The 19,516-nt window shown below is 39.5% G+C and overlaps 1 protein-coding gene across 1 annotated transcript in view; it reads left to right on the forward strand.

Moving 5' to 3' along the window:
• The window catches only part of LOC132861210 (uncharacterized), a 192,152-nt gene that overhangs the window by 31,337 nt on the left and 141,299 nt on the right, over positions 1 to 19,516 (forward strand). Inside the window, exon 5 of the mRNA XM_060892620.1 lies at positions 12,563 to 12,584. Coding sequence (XP_060748603.1) covers positions 12,563 to 12,584 — 22 coding nt within the window. The remainder of the gene's footprint in view (positions 1 to 12,562; positions 12,585 to 19,516) is intronic.

The raw sequence follows: 19,516 nt of genomic DNA on the forward strand, positions 1-19,516 counted from the left end.
TATGGTCGTAAGGCTTTATTACACGGAAAGTTAAAAGTTAAGTTAAAAGAAAAAAAAAAGTACTGTTTAATTAACCTTTGTTTTATAACTTTGGAAAGGGGATGTAATGATAGGCATTCTATCATGTAACCACAAGGTGGCAGTATAGCTTTTGCTTATGTTGTGGATAGACGAACAAGAAGACGGAAGTTGTCGAATATAACATGCTGTGGAAGTCTATAAAAATAAAACATAGATTCCTGCATAAATGTTCATGTGTGACTTCTAGTATAACAGAAGGCAGAACATTACAACTCCCACAGACACTTGTGACTAACTCCACCCACACCCATTATATCGGTCATCTTTTATTAAACACTCAAAAGTACAAAACATATGTTTTTTTCCTCCCCAGTGAACGCCTTCCTCAATAAAATCGTATTTGAAATTGTCCTACAGCCAGAGGTGGGAGTAAGTCACACGTGCAAGTCACAAGTAAGTCTCAAGTCTTAACCTTCAAGTCTCAAGCAAGTCCGAGTCATTTTTGTGAGAGTCAAGTCAAGTCAAGTCACTGCTTTATGTCAAGCAAGTCAAGTCAAGTCGTAGCTTGAGTCAAGCAAGTCACTGGCAAGCAGAGATGGGGGACTCGAGTCATATGACTTGACTCGAGTCGGACTTAAGTCGCACATTTGAGACTTGAGACTTGCTTGACAAATATTAAAAAAAGACTCGACTTGACTTTGACTTGACATTCATGACTTGAGACTTGACTCGGACTTGAGTTAAATGACTCGAAATAACTTGTTTTTTTGTTTGTTTGTTTTTTAATCTGTTTTTAAACGCACGCCAGAGCGTAATCTAACCACGTGACGCAGCAGGCAAGCAGAGGGAGCACGCGCACTAATAAACCTTAACAGTCGTGACGAAACATGGAAGGCGCCACACCAAAAATAATTAAGTTCGGGTACCGGGATTTTGTGCAAGATGAGAAGAGAAGAACAGCAGTATGCGACCACATCGCTCACAATTGAATGACAAAGTTCTATCAAATAAAATTTTTTACAAGCGCAATGTAGTGTAAATGGTTGGTCACTGTTTATGTGGAAATGTCAGCTGTTTTGCAATAGCACTTATAATTGGTCTTCAGTGTTAGGCTTTGAGTGAAAAGCCTATGGATCGTTTATGGGGATGCACATATATATAAAAAACAAATATAAATATAAAAATAAAAAACCACTGAGTTGCAAGCACAGCCATATTCTTGTCTCGCATGCACACACACACACACACACACACACATTCAATTTAAAGGGACAGTTCACCTAAAAATTAAAATTCTGTCATCATTTTCTCACCCTCATGATGTTACAAACCTGTATAAATTTCTTTGTTTAGATGAACACGGAGGAAGATATTTTAAGGAATGTTTGTAACCAAACCATTCATGAGCCCCATTCACTTCTATAGTATTCTTTTTCCCACTATGGAAGTGAATGGTGCTCATGAATGGTTTGGTTATAAACAGTCCTCAAAATATCTACATGTGTGTTCATCAAAGCAAAGAAATTTATACAGGTTTGTAACATCATGAGGGTGAGAAAAAGATGACAGAATTTTAATTTTTAGGTGAACTATCCCTTTATTAATAAATTACACTCACTCCAATCATCTCTCTCTCTCTCTCTCTCTCTCTCTCTCTCCATAATTCACTTCAAGGTTTGTGGGATTCAATAATTTCCATTTTTTGATTGACGTGATTGATTGTTGTTGTTATTCTGTTGATAAAAAGGAAGGATCTAATATAAGGATGTGTTCATGTCCCATTAAAAGGGAATGCCTGTTCAAAAAATGCCATTTGGTTGCATAGAAACCTTTTTTTTATATATACCTTTCCATGGTCTTCTGCCATGTTTGAGGCATATTGAAACTTTTCATGCTTTTATGTTGGCCTTATTTCAGCTACATTTACATCTTATTCTTTGTAGTTTTGATTTTTATTCATTTTTAGATTTTTATTGTATTTACAACTCACCTGTATGTGGACACCTTCTAAAAATAAATGCATATAATCATTTTTTAGTGCAAATAAAACATAGTCCATAGTCCATAAATACTGTAGATTTAACTTTGTTTAATATATACTGTACATTTAGTTAAATCAGCAAACATCTTGATGACTTGCCAGTGACTTGCTTGACTCAAGCTACGACTTGACTTGACTTGCTTGACAAAAAGCAGTGACTTGACTTGACTTGACTTGACTCTCACAAAAAATGACTCGGACTTGCTTGAGACTTGAGGGTTAAGACTTGAGACTTACTTGTGACTTGCACATGTGTGACTTACTCCCACCTCTGCTGGCAAGTCATACAGATGTTTGATAATTTAACTAAATGTATATATTAAACAAAGTTAAATCTACAGTATTTATGGACTATGAGACTATTATGGACTATTTTATTTGCAACAAAAATGATTATATGCATTTATTTTTAAAAGGTGTCCACATACAGGTGAGTTGTAAATACAATAAAAATCTAAAAATGAATAAAAATCAAAACTACAAAGAAAAAGATGTAAATGTAGCTGAAATAAGGCCAACATAAAAGCATGAAAAGTTTCAATATGCCTCAAACATGGCAGAAGACCATGGAAAAGTATATATGTAAAAAGTGCAATGGTTTCTATGCAACAAAATGGCATTTTTTTCCCTTTTAATGGGACATGAACACATCCTTAAATTAGATCCTTCCTTTTTAACAACAGAATAACAACAATCAATCACGTCAACCAAAAAACGTAAATCATTGAATCCCACAAACCTTGAGGTTATTTAACTATTGGGGAGAGAGAGAGATAGATGATTGGAGTGAGTGTAATTTATTAATTAAAGCGATAGTTCACCTTCATTCATTCATTCATCTTCTACCGCTTATCCAAGCTACCTCGGGTCAAAGGGAGCCTGTGCCTATCTCAGGCGTCATCGGGCATCAAGGCAGGATACACCCAGGACAGAGTGCCAACTCATCGCAGGGCACACACACACTTTCATTCACTCACGCAATCACACACTACTGACAATTTTCCAGAGATCAACCTACCATGCATGTCTTTAGACCGGGGGAGGAAACTCCCGAGGCACGGGGAGAACATGCAAACTCCACACACACAAGGTGGAGGTGGGAATCAAACCCTGACCCTGGTGGTGTGAGGCGAACGTGCTAACCACTAAGCCACCGTGCCCCCCCATAGTTCACCTAAAAATGAAAATTGTTATCTTTTTCTCACCCTCATGATGTTACAAACCTATATAAATTTCTTTGTTTAGATGAACACGTAGGAAGATATTTTGAGTAATGTTTGTAACCAAACCAATGAGCCCCATTCACTTCCATACTGTAGTATTCTTTTTTCCCGCTATGGAAGTGAATGCGGCTCATGAATGGTTTGGGTGAACTGTTCCTTTAAATTGAATGTGGGTGCGTGTGCATGCGAGACAAGAATATGGCTGTGCTTGCAACTCTGAAGTTTTTTATATTTATATTTATGTTTTTTATATATATGTGCATCCTCATAAACGATCCATACACTTTTCACTCAAAGCCTAACACTGAAGACCAATTATAAGTGCTATTGCAAAAAAGCTGACATTTCCACATAAACAGTGACCAACCATTTACACTACATTGCGCTTGCAAAAAAATTAGTTTGATAGAACTTTGTCACTCCATTGTGAGCGATGTGGTCGCATACTGCTGTTCTTCTCTTCTCATCTTGCACAAAATCCCGGTACCCGAACTTAATTATTTTTGGTGTAGCGCCTTCCATGTTTCGTCACGACTGTTAAGGTTTATTAGTTAGTGCGCACGCTCCCTCTGCTTGCCTGCTGCGTCACATGGTTAGATTACGCTCTTGCGTGCGTTTAAAAACAGATTTAAAAACAAAATAGACAAAAAAGATAAAACAAAAACAAAAAACAAGTGATTTCGAGTCATTAAACTCAAGTCCGAGTCAAGTCTTAAGTCATGAATGTCAAGTCAAAGTCAAGTCAAGTCTTTTTTAATATTTGTCAAGCAAGTTTCAAGTCTCAAATGTGCGACTTAAGTCCGACTCGAGTCAAGTCATATGACTCGAGTCCCCCATCTCTGGTGGACGGTGCTCAATGGAGTTTCTCCTGAAGTCCATCACAACCTCCTTTGTCTTTTCAACATTAAGTTATTTATTTCACACCATTTAGCCAGCTGAGCCACTTCCTCTCTGTAGTGAGTTTCATCGTTGTCGCTGATGAGACCGATCACAGTTGTGTCATCAACAAATTTGACGATGCGATTGGAGCTGAACTTTGCAGTGCAGTCGTGTGTCAGCAGCGTGAAGAGCAGTGGGCTGAGCACACAGCCTTGTGGTGCGCCTGTGCTCAGTGTTGTAGTGCTTGATGTTTTTTTGGCCGATACGCACTGACTGTGGTCTTCCAGTTAGAAAGTCGAGGATCCAATTACAGAGGTAGTTGTTAAGGCCCAGCAGTTGCAGTTTTTGAATGAGCTGTTTTGGGATGATTGTGTTGAATGCTGAGCTGAAGTCTATGAACAGCATTCTGACATGGGAATTTTTTGTTTTCAAGGTGTGTGAGGGCAAGGTGGAGGCTGAGGGCAATTGCATCATCTGTGGATCGGTTCTGGCGATATGCAAACTGGAGCGGATCGAGGGTGTTAGGGAGACTGGTTGTTATGTTTTTCATGACTAGCCTCTCAAAGCACTTCATCACGATTGGAGTCAGTGCTATGGGGCGGTAGTCATTCAAGCAGGACACTGGTGCTTTCTTTGGGGCCAGTATGATGGTCGTGGACTTGAGACATGTGGGGACGACTGTCTGGCTCAGTGAGGTGTTAAAGATATCCGTAAGGACGTCAGTCAACTGTGCCGCACAATCTCTCAGTACCCTGCCTGGTATACCATCGGGGCCCGCAGCCTTGCGTCGGTTAATCCTGGATGGGGTTTTCCTTACATCAGCTGGAGAGAGACAGAGCACCTGGTCGTTGGGTGATATGGGCAGTTTTTGTGCAGGTGTGTTATTCTGCATGTCAAACCGCGAGTAGAAAAGGTTCAGTGTGTCAGAGAGTGATGTGTTGTTTTCACAGGCCTGTGGTGGAGGCTTTTGTCTTTTTGTCTTTTGTCCTGCACTGTTTGCACCTGGTGCACTTTATGTATCTAGGAATGACTTACTAAGTCCTTCGCTCTGTCTTTGTTCTATGTAGCTCCATGGTCCTGAGGAAACATTGTCTCATTTCACTGTGTACTGCAACAGCTATATATGGTTGAAATGCCAATAAAAGCTTATTGACTTATGTATGCTACAGTATATAGAGACAGTAGAACAGTCTAGAACACATTAGTGTGTAGGTTTTATTTCAGCATTTACACATTCATTACATAGACTTAGAATTAGATTTAGAACTGAATTTATGTTTCAAAAATATTTAATATTGTATTCAATTTTTGCCTTTGAAGCATCAAAGCATTACATTGTGGTTAGAATATTAGAAGTAAAATATAAAAAAAAAAATAGCACTCAGTATGATCTATGAATAATTATGCGAAATTTTTTTTTTTTCAAAACACAGAGCAAATAATCCAAATCTGAGAGCAATAGCAATGTCGGTAAGCAGATAGCACTGTTACACTGTTATGGTAATGGTTACAGTTTTATCAGGTTTTAGTCTGGATGAGACGGAGAACGATGCCTGCTCATATAGACGAGATCAGCCACAGACTGCATCTTCTAAACTTTGTTCAGGGTTACAGAGCTTCCTGGTCCTGGATTTTGGATGACAAAAATAAAGCTCAGTTGATCAGCTTTAGACAATACATCAGTTTTAGACATTCAGTTTTCTAGTTGTTCCTGGTCTTCTGTTTTTACACATTAGCACATACTTTAAACTAAAATTTGGACTTTGGTAATATGTTAATTTTCTAAGCTAACAAGTATTAAAGTCTTACTCTCTGGTGTCCTCTGTTTCCTGTAGATTCTGGGGCAAATGTACAGTGTGAGCACTAACACAGACAGCACGATCATGACCTCGAAGAGCCACACGAGCAAAATAATGAAATCTGAGAGTGAGAGAGAGTTAGAGAGAGAGAGAGAGAGAGAGAGAGAGAGAGAGAGAGAGAGAGAGAGAGAGAGAGAGCAACTGCTCATATAAAGCAGATCATCAAGTAAAATCATCACAGACAGCATGGACTAATAAACACACTGTCCATTTAATAGGAACACCTGGAAATATGTGTCAGCAGCGCAGCAGGTAAAGAACATCTCTTAATGTTCACCTATTGATCTCTATGACTTTAACCATGGCATTTTTTTTACACCTTGATGAGAGACATAGAGACTGTTGTATGTAAAATTCCCACAAGATCTGCAGTTTATGCAGCTCATCTGGTACCATCAACAATGCAACAATAAAAGTCAAAGAAATCAAACACATGATTGGCTGATTAGATAACTTCATGAATGTCTACAGGTGTTTCTAATAAAGTGGATGGTGCAGGAAAGTAAGAATCACTGCACAATAGTGTTAGTGATATTTATTATTAAAAGTTTTACAGTATTAGATTAATTTTTTACTTAAAAACAAAGACTCACCAGTACATTTGGAGAGTTTAATGAGGTCATGACTGACGTCATTTTCGACATGACCGGTGACTTTTTCTTTATGGTTTTTATCCAGTACGAGAGTTTTGTTGTCATCTTCCAAAGGAGTGAATGATGCTGAAGTCCAGCTGAAGTGCGCATTGTCTCCATCAGCAGAACAGAGCACTTTCCTGACTCCAAAGCACAAACAGGTGTAGGTCAATTTCACTGACGACACCTGAGCTGTAGAGATAAACACTTCAGGATAAATTACTACAGATGCCATAATTAAACAGTGAAGCAAAGCAAAATTTTAAGAAGAAATCAGAAAGATTAAACCAAAGGTTCAATAAAAAATTTAAATAATAGGTTTTGTTGTTTGGTTAATATGTAGATTTCTACATTTTTAATTAGATGGAGCCTCACTTGCAAAAATAAATATTAAAATATTTAAATAAATAGAGAGACTATAGTGTGGATGAATGTTTATATTTTATACATGTATGAAATAACTTGTAGTGTGATGTGTGATGTGATTAGAGGTTGTGTGGTCCTACCTTCAATGTTCACCTGGAGAGTAGAACTGCCTTTACTTCTCCCATCTCCATCAAAGATGGTTAAAGTGTATGTTCCAGAGTCGCTCCTCTCTGCACTGGTTAGTATCATAGTTTTATTATCATTAACAAACTGCCATCTTGGGAGATGTGGTCTTGGTGTTGGTGGGGAACTTTGGGTTTTTCTATATGTTAAATTGAAACTAGGTGTCTTTAGGTCAAACCCATCCTCCAGCGGCATTTGCAGGTGCAGTCGTTGTCCCACAGCTACATAACACTGATAACTCTGATTAAATCTACAGACATCATGATCCTGACACAGTGAACCTGCAGAGGAAGAAAAAAATCATCAGCATTCTGTTAATATTATTGCAAACTGAAACACACCTCTGATCTGTGTAAACTTCAAGGCTTCCTTTTTTGTCTTCTTTAATTGATTTATTTGTTTGATGGATTTTATTTTTATGGATTTTAAAATGGGAGAGAAACCATAATGATAACAGCATCAGTGATTAATTGATAAATAAGGGATTTTACAGCAAACTGTTGTCTGTCACTGAAAATGGTGTTCCCATTAAATTAACATCATTCAAAGACTAACATTGTAATTATTTACAAAGCATGAAAAACGACACAATATAGATGATGCACCATTTCATTAACACATAAAATATCCAATAAAATATAAACTGAAGCTTGTAGACATTACATATTTTTGTTAGCTTGCATTAGACGCCTTTTAAAGCTGCATGTTAACAGTGATGATGGAAAAGAAAAGTCTGCACAGGGTTAAGCATTAGGATCAATTCTGTATGTCAACATGTCATTTATAAAATATTAATGAGTAAAAAAAAAAAAAAAAAAATATATATATATATATATATACATATATATATATATATATATATATATATATATATATATATATATATATATATATATGTGTGTATATATATATATATATATATATATATATATATATATATATATATGTGTGTATATATACATATATATATATATATATATATATATATATATATATATATATATATATATATATAATTTGTAGTATTGAAATGCAGGGAGTTTTCATTAAAAGACAACTGAGACAATGGGTCTAGGTGGAGTTACTCAAGAGTGTCTGTGGGAGTGGGTGGGATTAGTCACTAGTGTCTGTGGGAGCAAAAGTTCAGTTAAACTTTATAGTGGAGCAACAAGCAGAAATCCATTTTGTGAAGGAGCAGGTGGGATTATTTAGGACTTTTTTTCATTTAAGAATGTTTATATTTTATACATTTATGATATAACCTGTAGTGTGCTGTGTGATGTGATTAGAGGTTGTGTGGTCCTACCTTCAATGTTCACCTGGAGATTATAACTGCCTTTACTGGTCCCGTCTACATCAAAGATGTCTGAAGTGTATGTTCCAGAGTCGCTCCTCTCTGCACTGGTTAGTATCATAGTTTTATTATCATTAACAAACTGCCATCTTGGGAAATATTTTGTTGGTGTTGGTGTGGGACGTTGTTTTCTATATTTTAAAATTAAACCAGTGGTCTTTAGGTCAAACATATCCTCCAGCGGCATTTGCAGGTGCAGTCGTTGTCCCACAGCTACATAACACTGATAACTCTGATTAAATCTACAGACAACATGATCCTGAAACAGTGAACCTGCAGAGGAAGAAAAAATCATCAGCATTCTGTTAATAGTATTGTAACTAAAACACACCTCTGATCTGTGTAAACTTCAAAACAGTATCTTCTCTGAGTTATTATTTAAGTAAATAATTAAGTTGTGAGGGGGCCGTCTCAGAAAGGAGGTTTAACCAACTCCGAGTTTAAACTTGAACTCTGAGTTGACAAACCCTGAGATGGGAAACTCTGAGTTTTCGGTTATAGAACAGCTGAAAAGAGTTAGTTTAACAACACTAAGTTGACTGACTCTGAGTTAAGTGCAACAGCGTCAGACAAAAGAAAAGTGCATATTTCTCGTCAGCAGAACCGGAAGTGCTTACACGTCTTTAAAAAAAAAGCAACACTGCTGTATAAAACAATAGTGGATTTATCATCAAATTTTAAAAGGTGTATTTTAAAAATGGATTCTTATATATATATTATATACATTTTTAAAATACACCTTTTAAAATTTGATGTTAAATCCACTGTTATATATATATATATATATATATATATATATATATATATATATATATATATATACCTTCAAAAGTTATATTTTTAATGTAAACTTCTCCCTCTAGTTACACACTTTGTTCAATTCAAGGTTAATTCATGCAATTGTATATTGTTTATTTCTTGTCTCTCCTTATTGTCCAAGTGGTTGAGGTTGATTTGGGATTTAGAAAGTAATTAATAAGTAAGTAAACCAATACTTTCTAGAGATAGTAATTATTACATTAATCTAATTAGACTGGCTGAAGATGTAATTTGTAGTTAGTAATTAAGAACTATTTTAGAGTAAATTCCCAACTGTTATAATATCAGAGGTGAAACCAGAAGAACAGAATTTTATTTTATCAGGAAACAACACAAAAATTGTCAGAAAGCGCTTAAGAGCGAGGCACACTTTCCTGACCGCTCTGCAAACAGTAGCCTTACTAATATGTCCTGCATCCCCGATGTTATACACAAAACTACAATTTGCAAAGACACCTAAGGCAACGTAAAGCATCTGCTCGGATGTAAGAGCACGGCCGCGATGGCTGATGTAAGGATGGATGAGATTATGGATCTAATTGACTGTAAAGAAAAACGGTATTGCTCAAATAAAAATGCATAGGGATGTGACAAAAATCCACTCTGGGCTCAAAAAAATTAATACAGACTCTTCATCAACAGGATCGTCCAAAAAAGGACACGCCACTTCATTCCTTTTTACATTTATGCCATTTAGCAGACCGCCTTACCCCCTTTATACAACTGAGAAATTGTGTTCACAAAAACTATAGTGGACCTGGGATTTGAACCCCTGACCTTCTGAGCAGTAGTCCAACACCTTAACCACTGAGCTACCACATCCTACAGTCGCTTTGCTGCGAACTGCGTAACAAATGTGGGCAATGAATGAGGTGTTTAAACGTCGCTTCCCCTTTAAAAAGGTGAGGAGACTGAAAGAAACTCTGGGTTTACTGAAGAAAACCTGCTCCCGACCAGGTTAGGTTCACAGAGTAAGTTACTATGGTAACTGACTCTGAACATAAGTTACCTCTCTTTCAGAAACGGCCTTAACTTAACCTGCTTTCTCGGGTTTAACTTACCTCCCTTTCTGAAACGGAAAACCCAGAGTTTCCCTCATTTCAGGGTTAACTTACTCAGAGTTTTCACTTAACCCGCTTTCTGAAACAGGCTCCAGGCCTCAGCCCGGACTTTTGGCCATGTGCATTTGTTTACGTTCCTTGTCACGTGTCTGCCCCGCCTTTGTCTGCTCCTCCCTGTCTCCACACCTGTTCCTAATCGTGTCTTATTGTCTTTTGTATTTAACTGTGCCGTGTTGCCTTGTGCAGTGCGGAATCTACTGTTGTCTTGTCCTGTCTCTAGTCCGTGTTATGTTTTGTGTACTTCTGTTATTAAACCCCGTTTATTTGTCTATCCTGCATCTGGGTCCGTTTCATCTTAACACTGATGATGGAAATTAATTTGGATCTGAATTATTATATATTAAATTATATATTATACAGTTTAGAGCCTATGAAAGTCTTATTTTTCACTAAAACATAAATTGATTGATGAAGTCATTCACAGAAAAAAAAAACATTCTCTACTTTTGAAGTGCAGGAAGTGTTCATTAAAAGCTGACCGATTTACTGATATCTGATCTCACAGGTTTAAACTACATTTAGACCATTTCTCATTTCATAAAGCAGAAACTGTACAACTGCACATGTAGTAAATAAATGAATCATGCATTATTAGAGGATAAAACTTACCCATGACAACGTGGGTGTAAATCAACAGGACTCCAAAAATGACCTGTATTCTCATTTTGTCCAGAAAACAATCCTCTCTCTGTACTTGATGGAGATCTTGGATCAGAGTGATGAACGACTACAAAAGCAAGATGAAGCTTCTTTTACAGATCTACTCAATTCAATTCAATTTAATTTCTTTTTTTATCACTTTTTACAATTGACATTGTCTCAAAGCAGCTTTACAGAACATAAACATAGAACAAAATGTTATTATAAAGAATAATATAAAGATTAATAGAATCCAAAATTCAAGATTAATATTAGACTATTAACTATTACCACTTTACTGAGAAACAGGAAGTTCATAGACCATCTACACCCCTTGACTTGAAAGTGGTAAAGCAGCCCTGTGGTTTGTTCACCTTGTCTGAGGAAATATTTTTCTCACTCATACTTACATGGTCATACAGGGTCTAGTCTCGTCTTGTATAGTCCAAACTAAATGTATAGTATAGTGTTATTTATATCTGTACTTTTAAGAGTCACAAACAGCTGGAACTAAATTCCTTGTGTGTATCAACACACTTGGCCAATAAACCATACTCTGATTCTGATTCTGATAAACCTCTCACAACAGCCTGTTCCTTTTTAGGTCTCATCATTGTTGTGTTTCCCATTTCCCCCATGATCACGTTCTCCTGTGTTGGATTATCACTTTAGTGCCACATCATTTAAGTTCCTGTTTTCTCATTGTGTCTTGGTCTTGTTACTGTTGATGCTACAGTGTGTCTCATCCTTGTCCTCATGTTTGTATCTTTTCATTCCTAGTGTTTTTGTTTAGAGTTGTCCTGCTTCATATATTTAGCTCTTTTTTGCACATTATATAATAAATCGAATCTGCACTTAGATCTGCCTTTGTTTGTTAGTACAACCCATTCATTTAATCCTGAAATCCTGAGTTTAACATTTTCCATGTTTTTTTCAGATGAATGTATCTTAATGCAGGTAGTCTGTAGTTAGGAATAAATGTAAAAATGATTGAAAATCACTGATTCATTATTTATTTGTTTCTTATGTTTTAAATTCATTATTACAATATGGAACAAATTTGAAATGTATATGTAGACTTTTAAAAAAACAACAAAAAAACACATTGACTTGGCTGACTGATTAACCAAGTTTCTGCCCATGGGGTGTAAAACCTCAGGAGTTCATTCTTAAGGCACGATATCACACACACTCATGAACAATTTTTTTTTTTTTTTTGCATCATATCAAAGAAAACAAAAAGGAAAACAGCATATAAACAGTTGTTATATACACTAAGTGGCGCTGTAATCATGTATATTGAAAGAGAGAGAGAGAGAGAGAAAGAGAAAGAGAGAAACAATTTTGAAGTTTACACAGATCAGAGGTGTGTTTCAGTTTGCAATAATATTAACAGAATGCTGATGATTTTTTCTTCCTCTGCAGGTTCACAGTTTCAGGATCATGTCTGTAGATTTAATCAGATTAAACCGTGTTATGTAGCTGTGGGACAACGACTGCACCTGCAAATGCCCTGGGAGGATGGGTTTGACCTACAGGCCACTAGGTTAATTTTAAGATATAGAAAAACCCACAGTTCCCCACCAACACCACGTCTCCCAAGATGGCAGTTTGTTAATGATAATAAAACTATGATACTAACCAGTGCAGAGAGGAGCGACTCTGGAACATACACTTTAAACATCTTCGATGGAAAAGGGACAATTAAATGCAAATCTATTCTCCAGGTGAACATTGAAGATAGGACCACACAACCTCTAATCACTTCACACAGCACACTACACGTTATTTCATAAATGTATAATTTTATATTATTAACAAAACAACATCATATATCATATTATATATGAGCAAAGTTCCTTCAGGACTCTTGCTAGGTTTCAGATAATGTGGTGTGTGTGAGGGACAAAAAACACTTTTCAGATGCGATTTATTTAAAAAAATTGATAATGTTTGATGTGAATGATCATTCTTACCTCTATTGTCTTGTTTTTAAACATAAAAAATGTGAAGTAAACATAAAAAATGTAAAGCTGAGGATATTAATTAGAAAATCTACAGTAAGACAAGTTATTAGGTAGATATTAAGATATTATCTTAAGATAGACTTTTTTCAGACAAACTTTGTTAGGCTCATATATGAAGTCTTCCTCTGTGTTTGCTGAACATCATTTTTCCTCTACTTCTTTCTGATTTGAGATTATGTTGCTGTTTTTCTGATTTGTTCTTGTATTTCTGGTTTGATAATGTGTTTAGTAATTTATTCTGAGGTGTTTATCTCTAATCTACAGCTCAGGTGTCCTCAGTGAAAATGTCGTACAGCTGCTTGTCCTCTGGAGTCATGAAAGTGAACTGTTCTGCTGATGGAGACAACCTTCACTTCAGCTGGACTTCTGACTTTAACACACTCCCCCCACCTGGAGAAATGACCAGTAGATGTAGAAAATCATGCTATGTTGAAAACCATGTCAGCCATTACCACGATACTGCTGAACGCCACCAATGTTCTGGTGAGTCTGTCTTTTATAAAGAATGATTTGATGAATAAAAATCCAATGCAGCAGTTTTGGAACACAGAGACAAAGCAGCCAGATCCCAACTCATCCTGAGGACAGCCTTGACAGTCCCCATACACAGTCTTTAATAATCCCACTTGCTACTTCACAAGTTTGATTTCTCCTTGTACCTTCTAATAAATGTTAACCCCCACTATTGACAGGCACTACTGAGTAATTCTCTTTACTCATCCACAGACTAATCCCACCCACTTCTATAGAGACTAGTGATTAACCCCACCCAATCCCAGATCATCAATCATCTTTTAATGAATATTCAAAAATATAAAATATATAGTTTTTATCTCTGAATGCCTTCATCAACCAAATAATAATTTAAGGAACAAAAAATCCTAAGAAAATCAGTTTCACTGAGGGGTGGTTTCTCGGACAGGGATTAACACTAATCTTAGAATTAAATGCACATTTAAACTGGATTAAAGGTGGGGTGCATGATGTTTGAAAGCCAATTTTGACATTTGAAATCAGCAAAACAAACACGCCCTTAACCCAAATGGGTGTCACCCCTGTTTTAGCTCCGCCCCACACATACATACACAACCCAGGCAACTATTATGGCGGAACCTTCTGGGGCAGCTGGTCGAGGAGATATTTTTATCAATAAATGAACTCAATGAGTAATACTATGGTAATACAGGTCAAATGTGTTTTTGTAGTATTGTGTGTTGTACCGTGAAAGGTTTAGATCCGTTTCACCTGGAAGACGTTCAGTTCTCTCCAGCGCTGGAAAGCTGATCCTATATTAACACGGGTCCTGCTTCTTGCCTTATCGTAAGCCTTTTTTCACTTTTCGTTTTTATCCGACATATTAATCTTTCAATCGTTTTTGGCTAATGTCAGACATGCGCACTAAACACTCTCTCCGCTGCATATTGACAAGACTCGCCCCTTTCTGCTCATTGGCTACAGGTTTCTTTTGTTTGTTGCCTCTGGCCAGGTTTAACTTCAGATTAACTGATGTTAGCCTCCAAGTTGATGATGAAAGGGTAGCACCAAGACCAGATAGGCGGGCAATTATAGACAGGAGCAACCCACTGAACGAGTTTGATGAAATTAACTATCATGACCGTTTTTCGTATGTACAAACAAAATGTAGCCAACAAAATTATTTTGCTTGAACCAAGGCTTTCATCTCACTCTTTAAGGGGAAGGCCTATCCCTCCTACAAATACTGATTACCTTGAGGTTTTTGGCATGTGGAACATTCCATCCTGAAACAGGAGATTTGTGTGAACAACAGTGTGCAAAACAGTCCACAAAGTCTGCAATGCTATATGTAAACTAAAAAATGACTACATCAAGTTCCCTGATACTGCTACCCAAGCCATCTACGAGGTGCAGTTCTATGAATCTGGCAATTTCCCTGGAGTCATTGGCTGCATTGATGGGTGTCATATTCCCATAAAGCGTCCCTCTACACCAGATGCTGAAGAGTACAGAAATCGTAAAATCTGGTTCTCAATAACCTCTGCAGGTTTGCTGTTTCAGGATCATATTGCCTGTAGATATACTCAGAGGAATCCATGTTATGTAGCTGTGGGACAACAATTGCACCTGCAATTGCCCTGGGAGGATGGGTTTGACCTAAAGACCACTAGTTTAATTTTAACATATAGAAAAACCTAAAGTTCCCCACCAACACCACGTCTCTCAAGATGGCAGTTTGTTAATGATAATAAAACTATGATACTAACCAGTGAACATTGAAGGTAGGACCACACAACCTCTAATCTCATCATAAAAAAAGTTACTTGCACATTTAAAGTTTGCACTTCTGATGTTCTAATTGTAATGAGTCTGTCTGTGTTTCTGTCCTGTTTCTGTCTGCTGTCTTTTCCTGTGGTTAATTGTTTGCTCCGCCCACTCTTTGGTTTCCATGGACATTCATTGTACTCCTTCTCTCCTTCAGGTATGTTGTCTTAGTCTCTGATTGTCTCTGCTCTGTGATTGGTTCCTGTTTGATATATATACTCTGTTTGTCCACTTCCCTGGTGTTGGTCGTTGTTAGATGTTGGATGTTGGTGTGCCTGTTTCCTGTTTCCTGTTTCCTGTTTCCTGTAAGCTCTGTGTTCTGCCCTGTTCTGTTCTTTCTGTTTAGCTGTTTCTTGTGTTTTTGGACTATTAAACTTTAAAATCTGCATTTGGATCCTCACTCGCCTTTGTCCTGCGCCGTGACAGAACGACCAACCACATGGATCCAGCAGACATTTTGTTTTGTTTGTATCAGGGGGATTCCCCAATTGAGGAGTATACGGAGGTATTCCTGGACTTATGCAATCAGGTGGATTTTGGGGAGAGGGCCCTTAAGGACATCTTCCGGCATGGATTGAAGGACGGGCTGCGCTACCTAGTGCCATTGGGCCAAGAGGTGGGGCCTTTCACGGACCTGGCCAACATAGCGTTGCTCCTGGGCGGGTCCTCCCTAACCGTGCACAGGACAGAGTCGGACACCGGCCCTAAATATTTTTTGGGGGGGGGCAGAAGGCGTCGGGGTCCGTGGGCTGTGGAGCCAGGCCAGCCACGGACGCCCGAGGCCCCTACCGTACCTCGGTCCGACCCAGACCTGTGCACACCAGTGACCGAACCCGTCCACATGGGTGCCAGACCGGAAAGCTCGGGCGAGGCCCGGGGGAACCGGCTGATCGCCAAGCTGGCGGACACCCCGATGGCGTCGGTCCGGGCGGCCGGCATCCCTACGGCACCGGCTGGAGCACCGAAGGCACCTGAAGCGCCCGAACCTACCGAAGCACATGAACCTGAAGCGCCCGAATCTGTTGAAGCGCCCGAATCTGTTGAAGCGCACGAACCTGCCGAAGCGCCCGAACCTCCTGAAGCACATGAACCTGAAGCGCCCGAATCTGTTGAAGCGCCCGAACCTGCCGAAGCGCCCGAACCTGCCGAAGCGCCCGAACCTGCCGAAGCGCCCGAACCTGCCGAAGCGCCCGAACCTGCCGAAGCGCCCGAACCTGCCGAAGCGCCCGAACCTGCCGAAGCACATGAACCTGAAGCGCCTGAATCTGCCGAAGCGCCCGAACCTGCCGAAGCGCCCGAACCTGCCGAGGCGCCCGAACCTGCCGAGGCGCCCGAACCTGCCGAGGCGCCGGAACCTGCCGAAGCGCCCGAACCTGCTGAAGTGCCTGAACCTGCTGAAGTGCCTGAACTGGCCGGAGCACCCGAACCTGCTGAAGCACCCGAACCCGCTGAGACACCGGAACTGACCGGGCCGACCGGGTCGACGGAACCGACCGGGTCGACAGAACCAGCCGGACCGACCGGGTCGATGGGACCGACCGGGTCAACCGAGCCAGCCGGACCGACCGGGTCAACGGGACCGACCGGGTCAACAGAACCAGCCGGTCCTACCAGGTCGACAGAACCAGCCGAACCGACCGGGTTGATGGGACCGACCGGGTCAACCGAGCCAGCCGGACCGACCGGGTCAACGGAACCGACCGGGTCAACAGAACCAGCCGGGCCTACCAGGTCGACAGAACCAGCCGAACCAACCGGGTCGACGGAACCAGCGTGTATGGTTGCGCCCAAGCCCCGTAGACTCTCTGTCCTGCCTGAAGGGCTTGATACCGAATGGCTCTGCCTATCTGCTCTATCAGTCCCCAGTATTGTCTCCCTGTCTCTGTCAGTCTCTCCCTCTCCTGTCCATCCTTATAGGTTCAAAGCGCCTCCAGCACCACCCTGGCCGCCAACTCTGCTCTGGTCGCTGACTCTGCCTGCGGCTCCACCCTGGCCTCCGGTCCTGCTCTGGTCGCTGACTCTGCCTGCGGCGCCACCCTGGTCTCCAGTCCCGCTCTGGTCGCTGGCTCTGCCGGCTCCGCCCTGGCCTCCTGCTCTACTGGCTCCGCCCTGGCCCCCTGCTCTGCCGGCTCCGCCCTGGCCTCCAGCTCTGCCGGCTCCGCCCTGCCCTCTGCCGCCCCATGGACCTGGCCCGCCTTCCCGCCCCCTGTTCCGCCTCCGCTCCACCGCCCTCCGGTTCTGCGTTGGAGTGTCTGGAATCCACTCCTAGGGGGGGGCTCTGTAATGAGTCTGTCTGTGTTTCTGTCCTGTTTCTGTCTGCTGTCTTTTCCTGTGGTTAATTGTTTGCTCCGCCCACTCTTTGGTTTCCATGGACATTCATTGTACTCCTTCTCTCCTTCAGGTGTGTTGTCTTAGTCTCTGATTGTCTCTGCTCTGTGATTGGTTCCTGTTTGATATATATACTGTTTGTCCACTTCCCTGGTGTTGGTCGTTGTTGGATGTTGGTGTGCCTGTTTCCTGTTTCCTGTTTCCTGTAAGCTCTGTGTTCTGCCCTGTTCTGTTCTTTCTGTTTAGCTGTTTCTTGTGTTTTTGGACTATTAAACTTTAAAATCTGCATTTGGATCCTCACTCGCCTTTGTCCTGCGCCGTGACACTAATGAACATAGTTGTCCTATTTTGCAACAAAATTAACAAACTAATTTTTAAACTAATTCAAACCACCCTTTACATTGTGTAAATACGTGCATTAATAGTTGGTTAGCTTTGCTATAATTTATTGTGTTCTGTAGTGATAAAACTTTATTCTGTTATCAGTGGGTTTTGTTAGAGGGCGTTACAGATATTGACTGAAGTTGTTTGTCAAACAGAGAAAGAAGAAACAATAGAAAAATCAAGCGCAAATTATATAGTCAGGAATGGCAAAGACAAAAAACAGGGGATGCAGGAAACGCACTGACAATCATCCCTACTGTATGTGTCCAATAGGAGGAGTGACAGAGTTAACAACAGACAAATAAATTATAATAAATACAGCACATTTCAAAAGCTACTTAAAGATGCCTACATAAATAATGGTTCTTATATGCATATAACCTGCAGTTGAAAAGCATACCAATTATAAATTTCAATATATTTTTCAGAACCTACTTCTGCACATTCTACTGATGGTAAGTCTCATCATTCCTTAACTTTGACCCGAAACCTACCATGCTTCCGGATTTGCAGTTTCAGGATCCTGTTGTCTGCAGATTTGGTTGAGACAAGAGACGGACATGGGGACTGGTGTCCTAGGGGATGCTTTTTACTTTCAGGCAGGCAAAAGTGAGCTATTAGATAGGTAGCTTGTGGGCGAAGGAAAACACTCATTCATTAAAGTGATCCAACATTTAAATATAATAAATACAGCAAAAGTCAATAGAGAGGAAGTACCTATTTATAGAAAGATTTAATAGCAGCAGTTTCGATTGTTGCGTTTGACTAAATAATCTGCTTAATATGACATTTTTTGCTTTTTCAACACAGTATAATAATGTTAAGTCTTTCAGTTCCTCTATTTCTCTGATGTTCTTACATTCCTGTACTGTATGTGCTCATTCCCTCCCTGAGGCTAACGGTATGTACTGACTTTATTTTCATGCTCTTTCTCTCTTTCAGGTTTCATGGTGTTTGTGTCTGTGTGGCTCTTTGAAATCATCATCCTGATATCTCTGTTTGTGATATTTTACATCTACACCAACATCCACAGGAAACAGAGGATATGCTTCTTATAGATTTCTTGATTAACCTAGAGCTAATGTTTAGAGTTATTTATCTTCAGCTTTATTTTTAAATATTCAAAATACTGCAATGCTTAAATGAAGCCGTCATCATGGTGTTGGAAAAATATTTTTTGTAGAATTTCTATAAATGTAAATCTTAAGTATTTGTGGGAAAGTTGGAAAAATGTCTATTTTCTTTTTCTTTCAAACAAAAACGAACATGATTCAACTCTTAATAATAATCAATAAATAATAAAATATATAATAATATATAATATTTTGTAAATTGTAAA

Source organism: Tachysurus vachellii, chromosome 18, assembly GCF_030014155.1.
Source record: "Tachysurus vachellii isolate PV-2020 chromosome 18, HZAU_Pvac_v1, whole genome shotgun sequence".
NCBI lineage: Eukaryota > Metazoa > Chordata > Actinopteri > Siluriformes > Bagridae > Tachysurus > Tachysurus vachellii.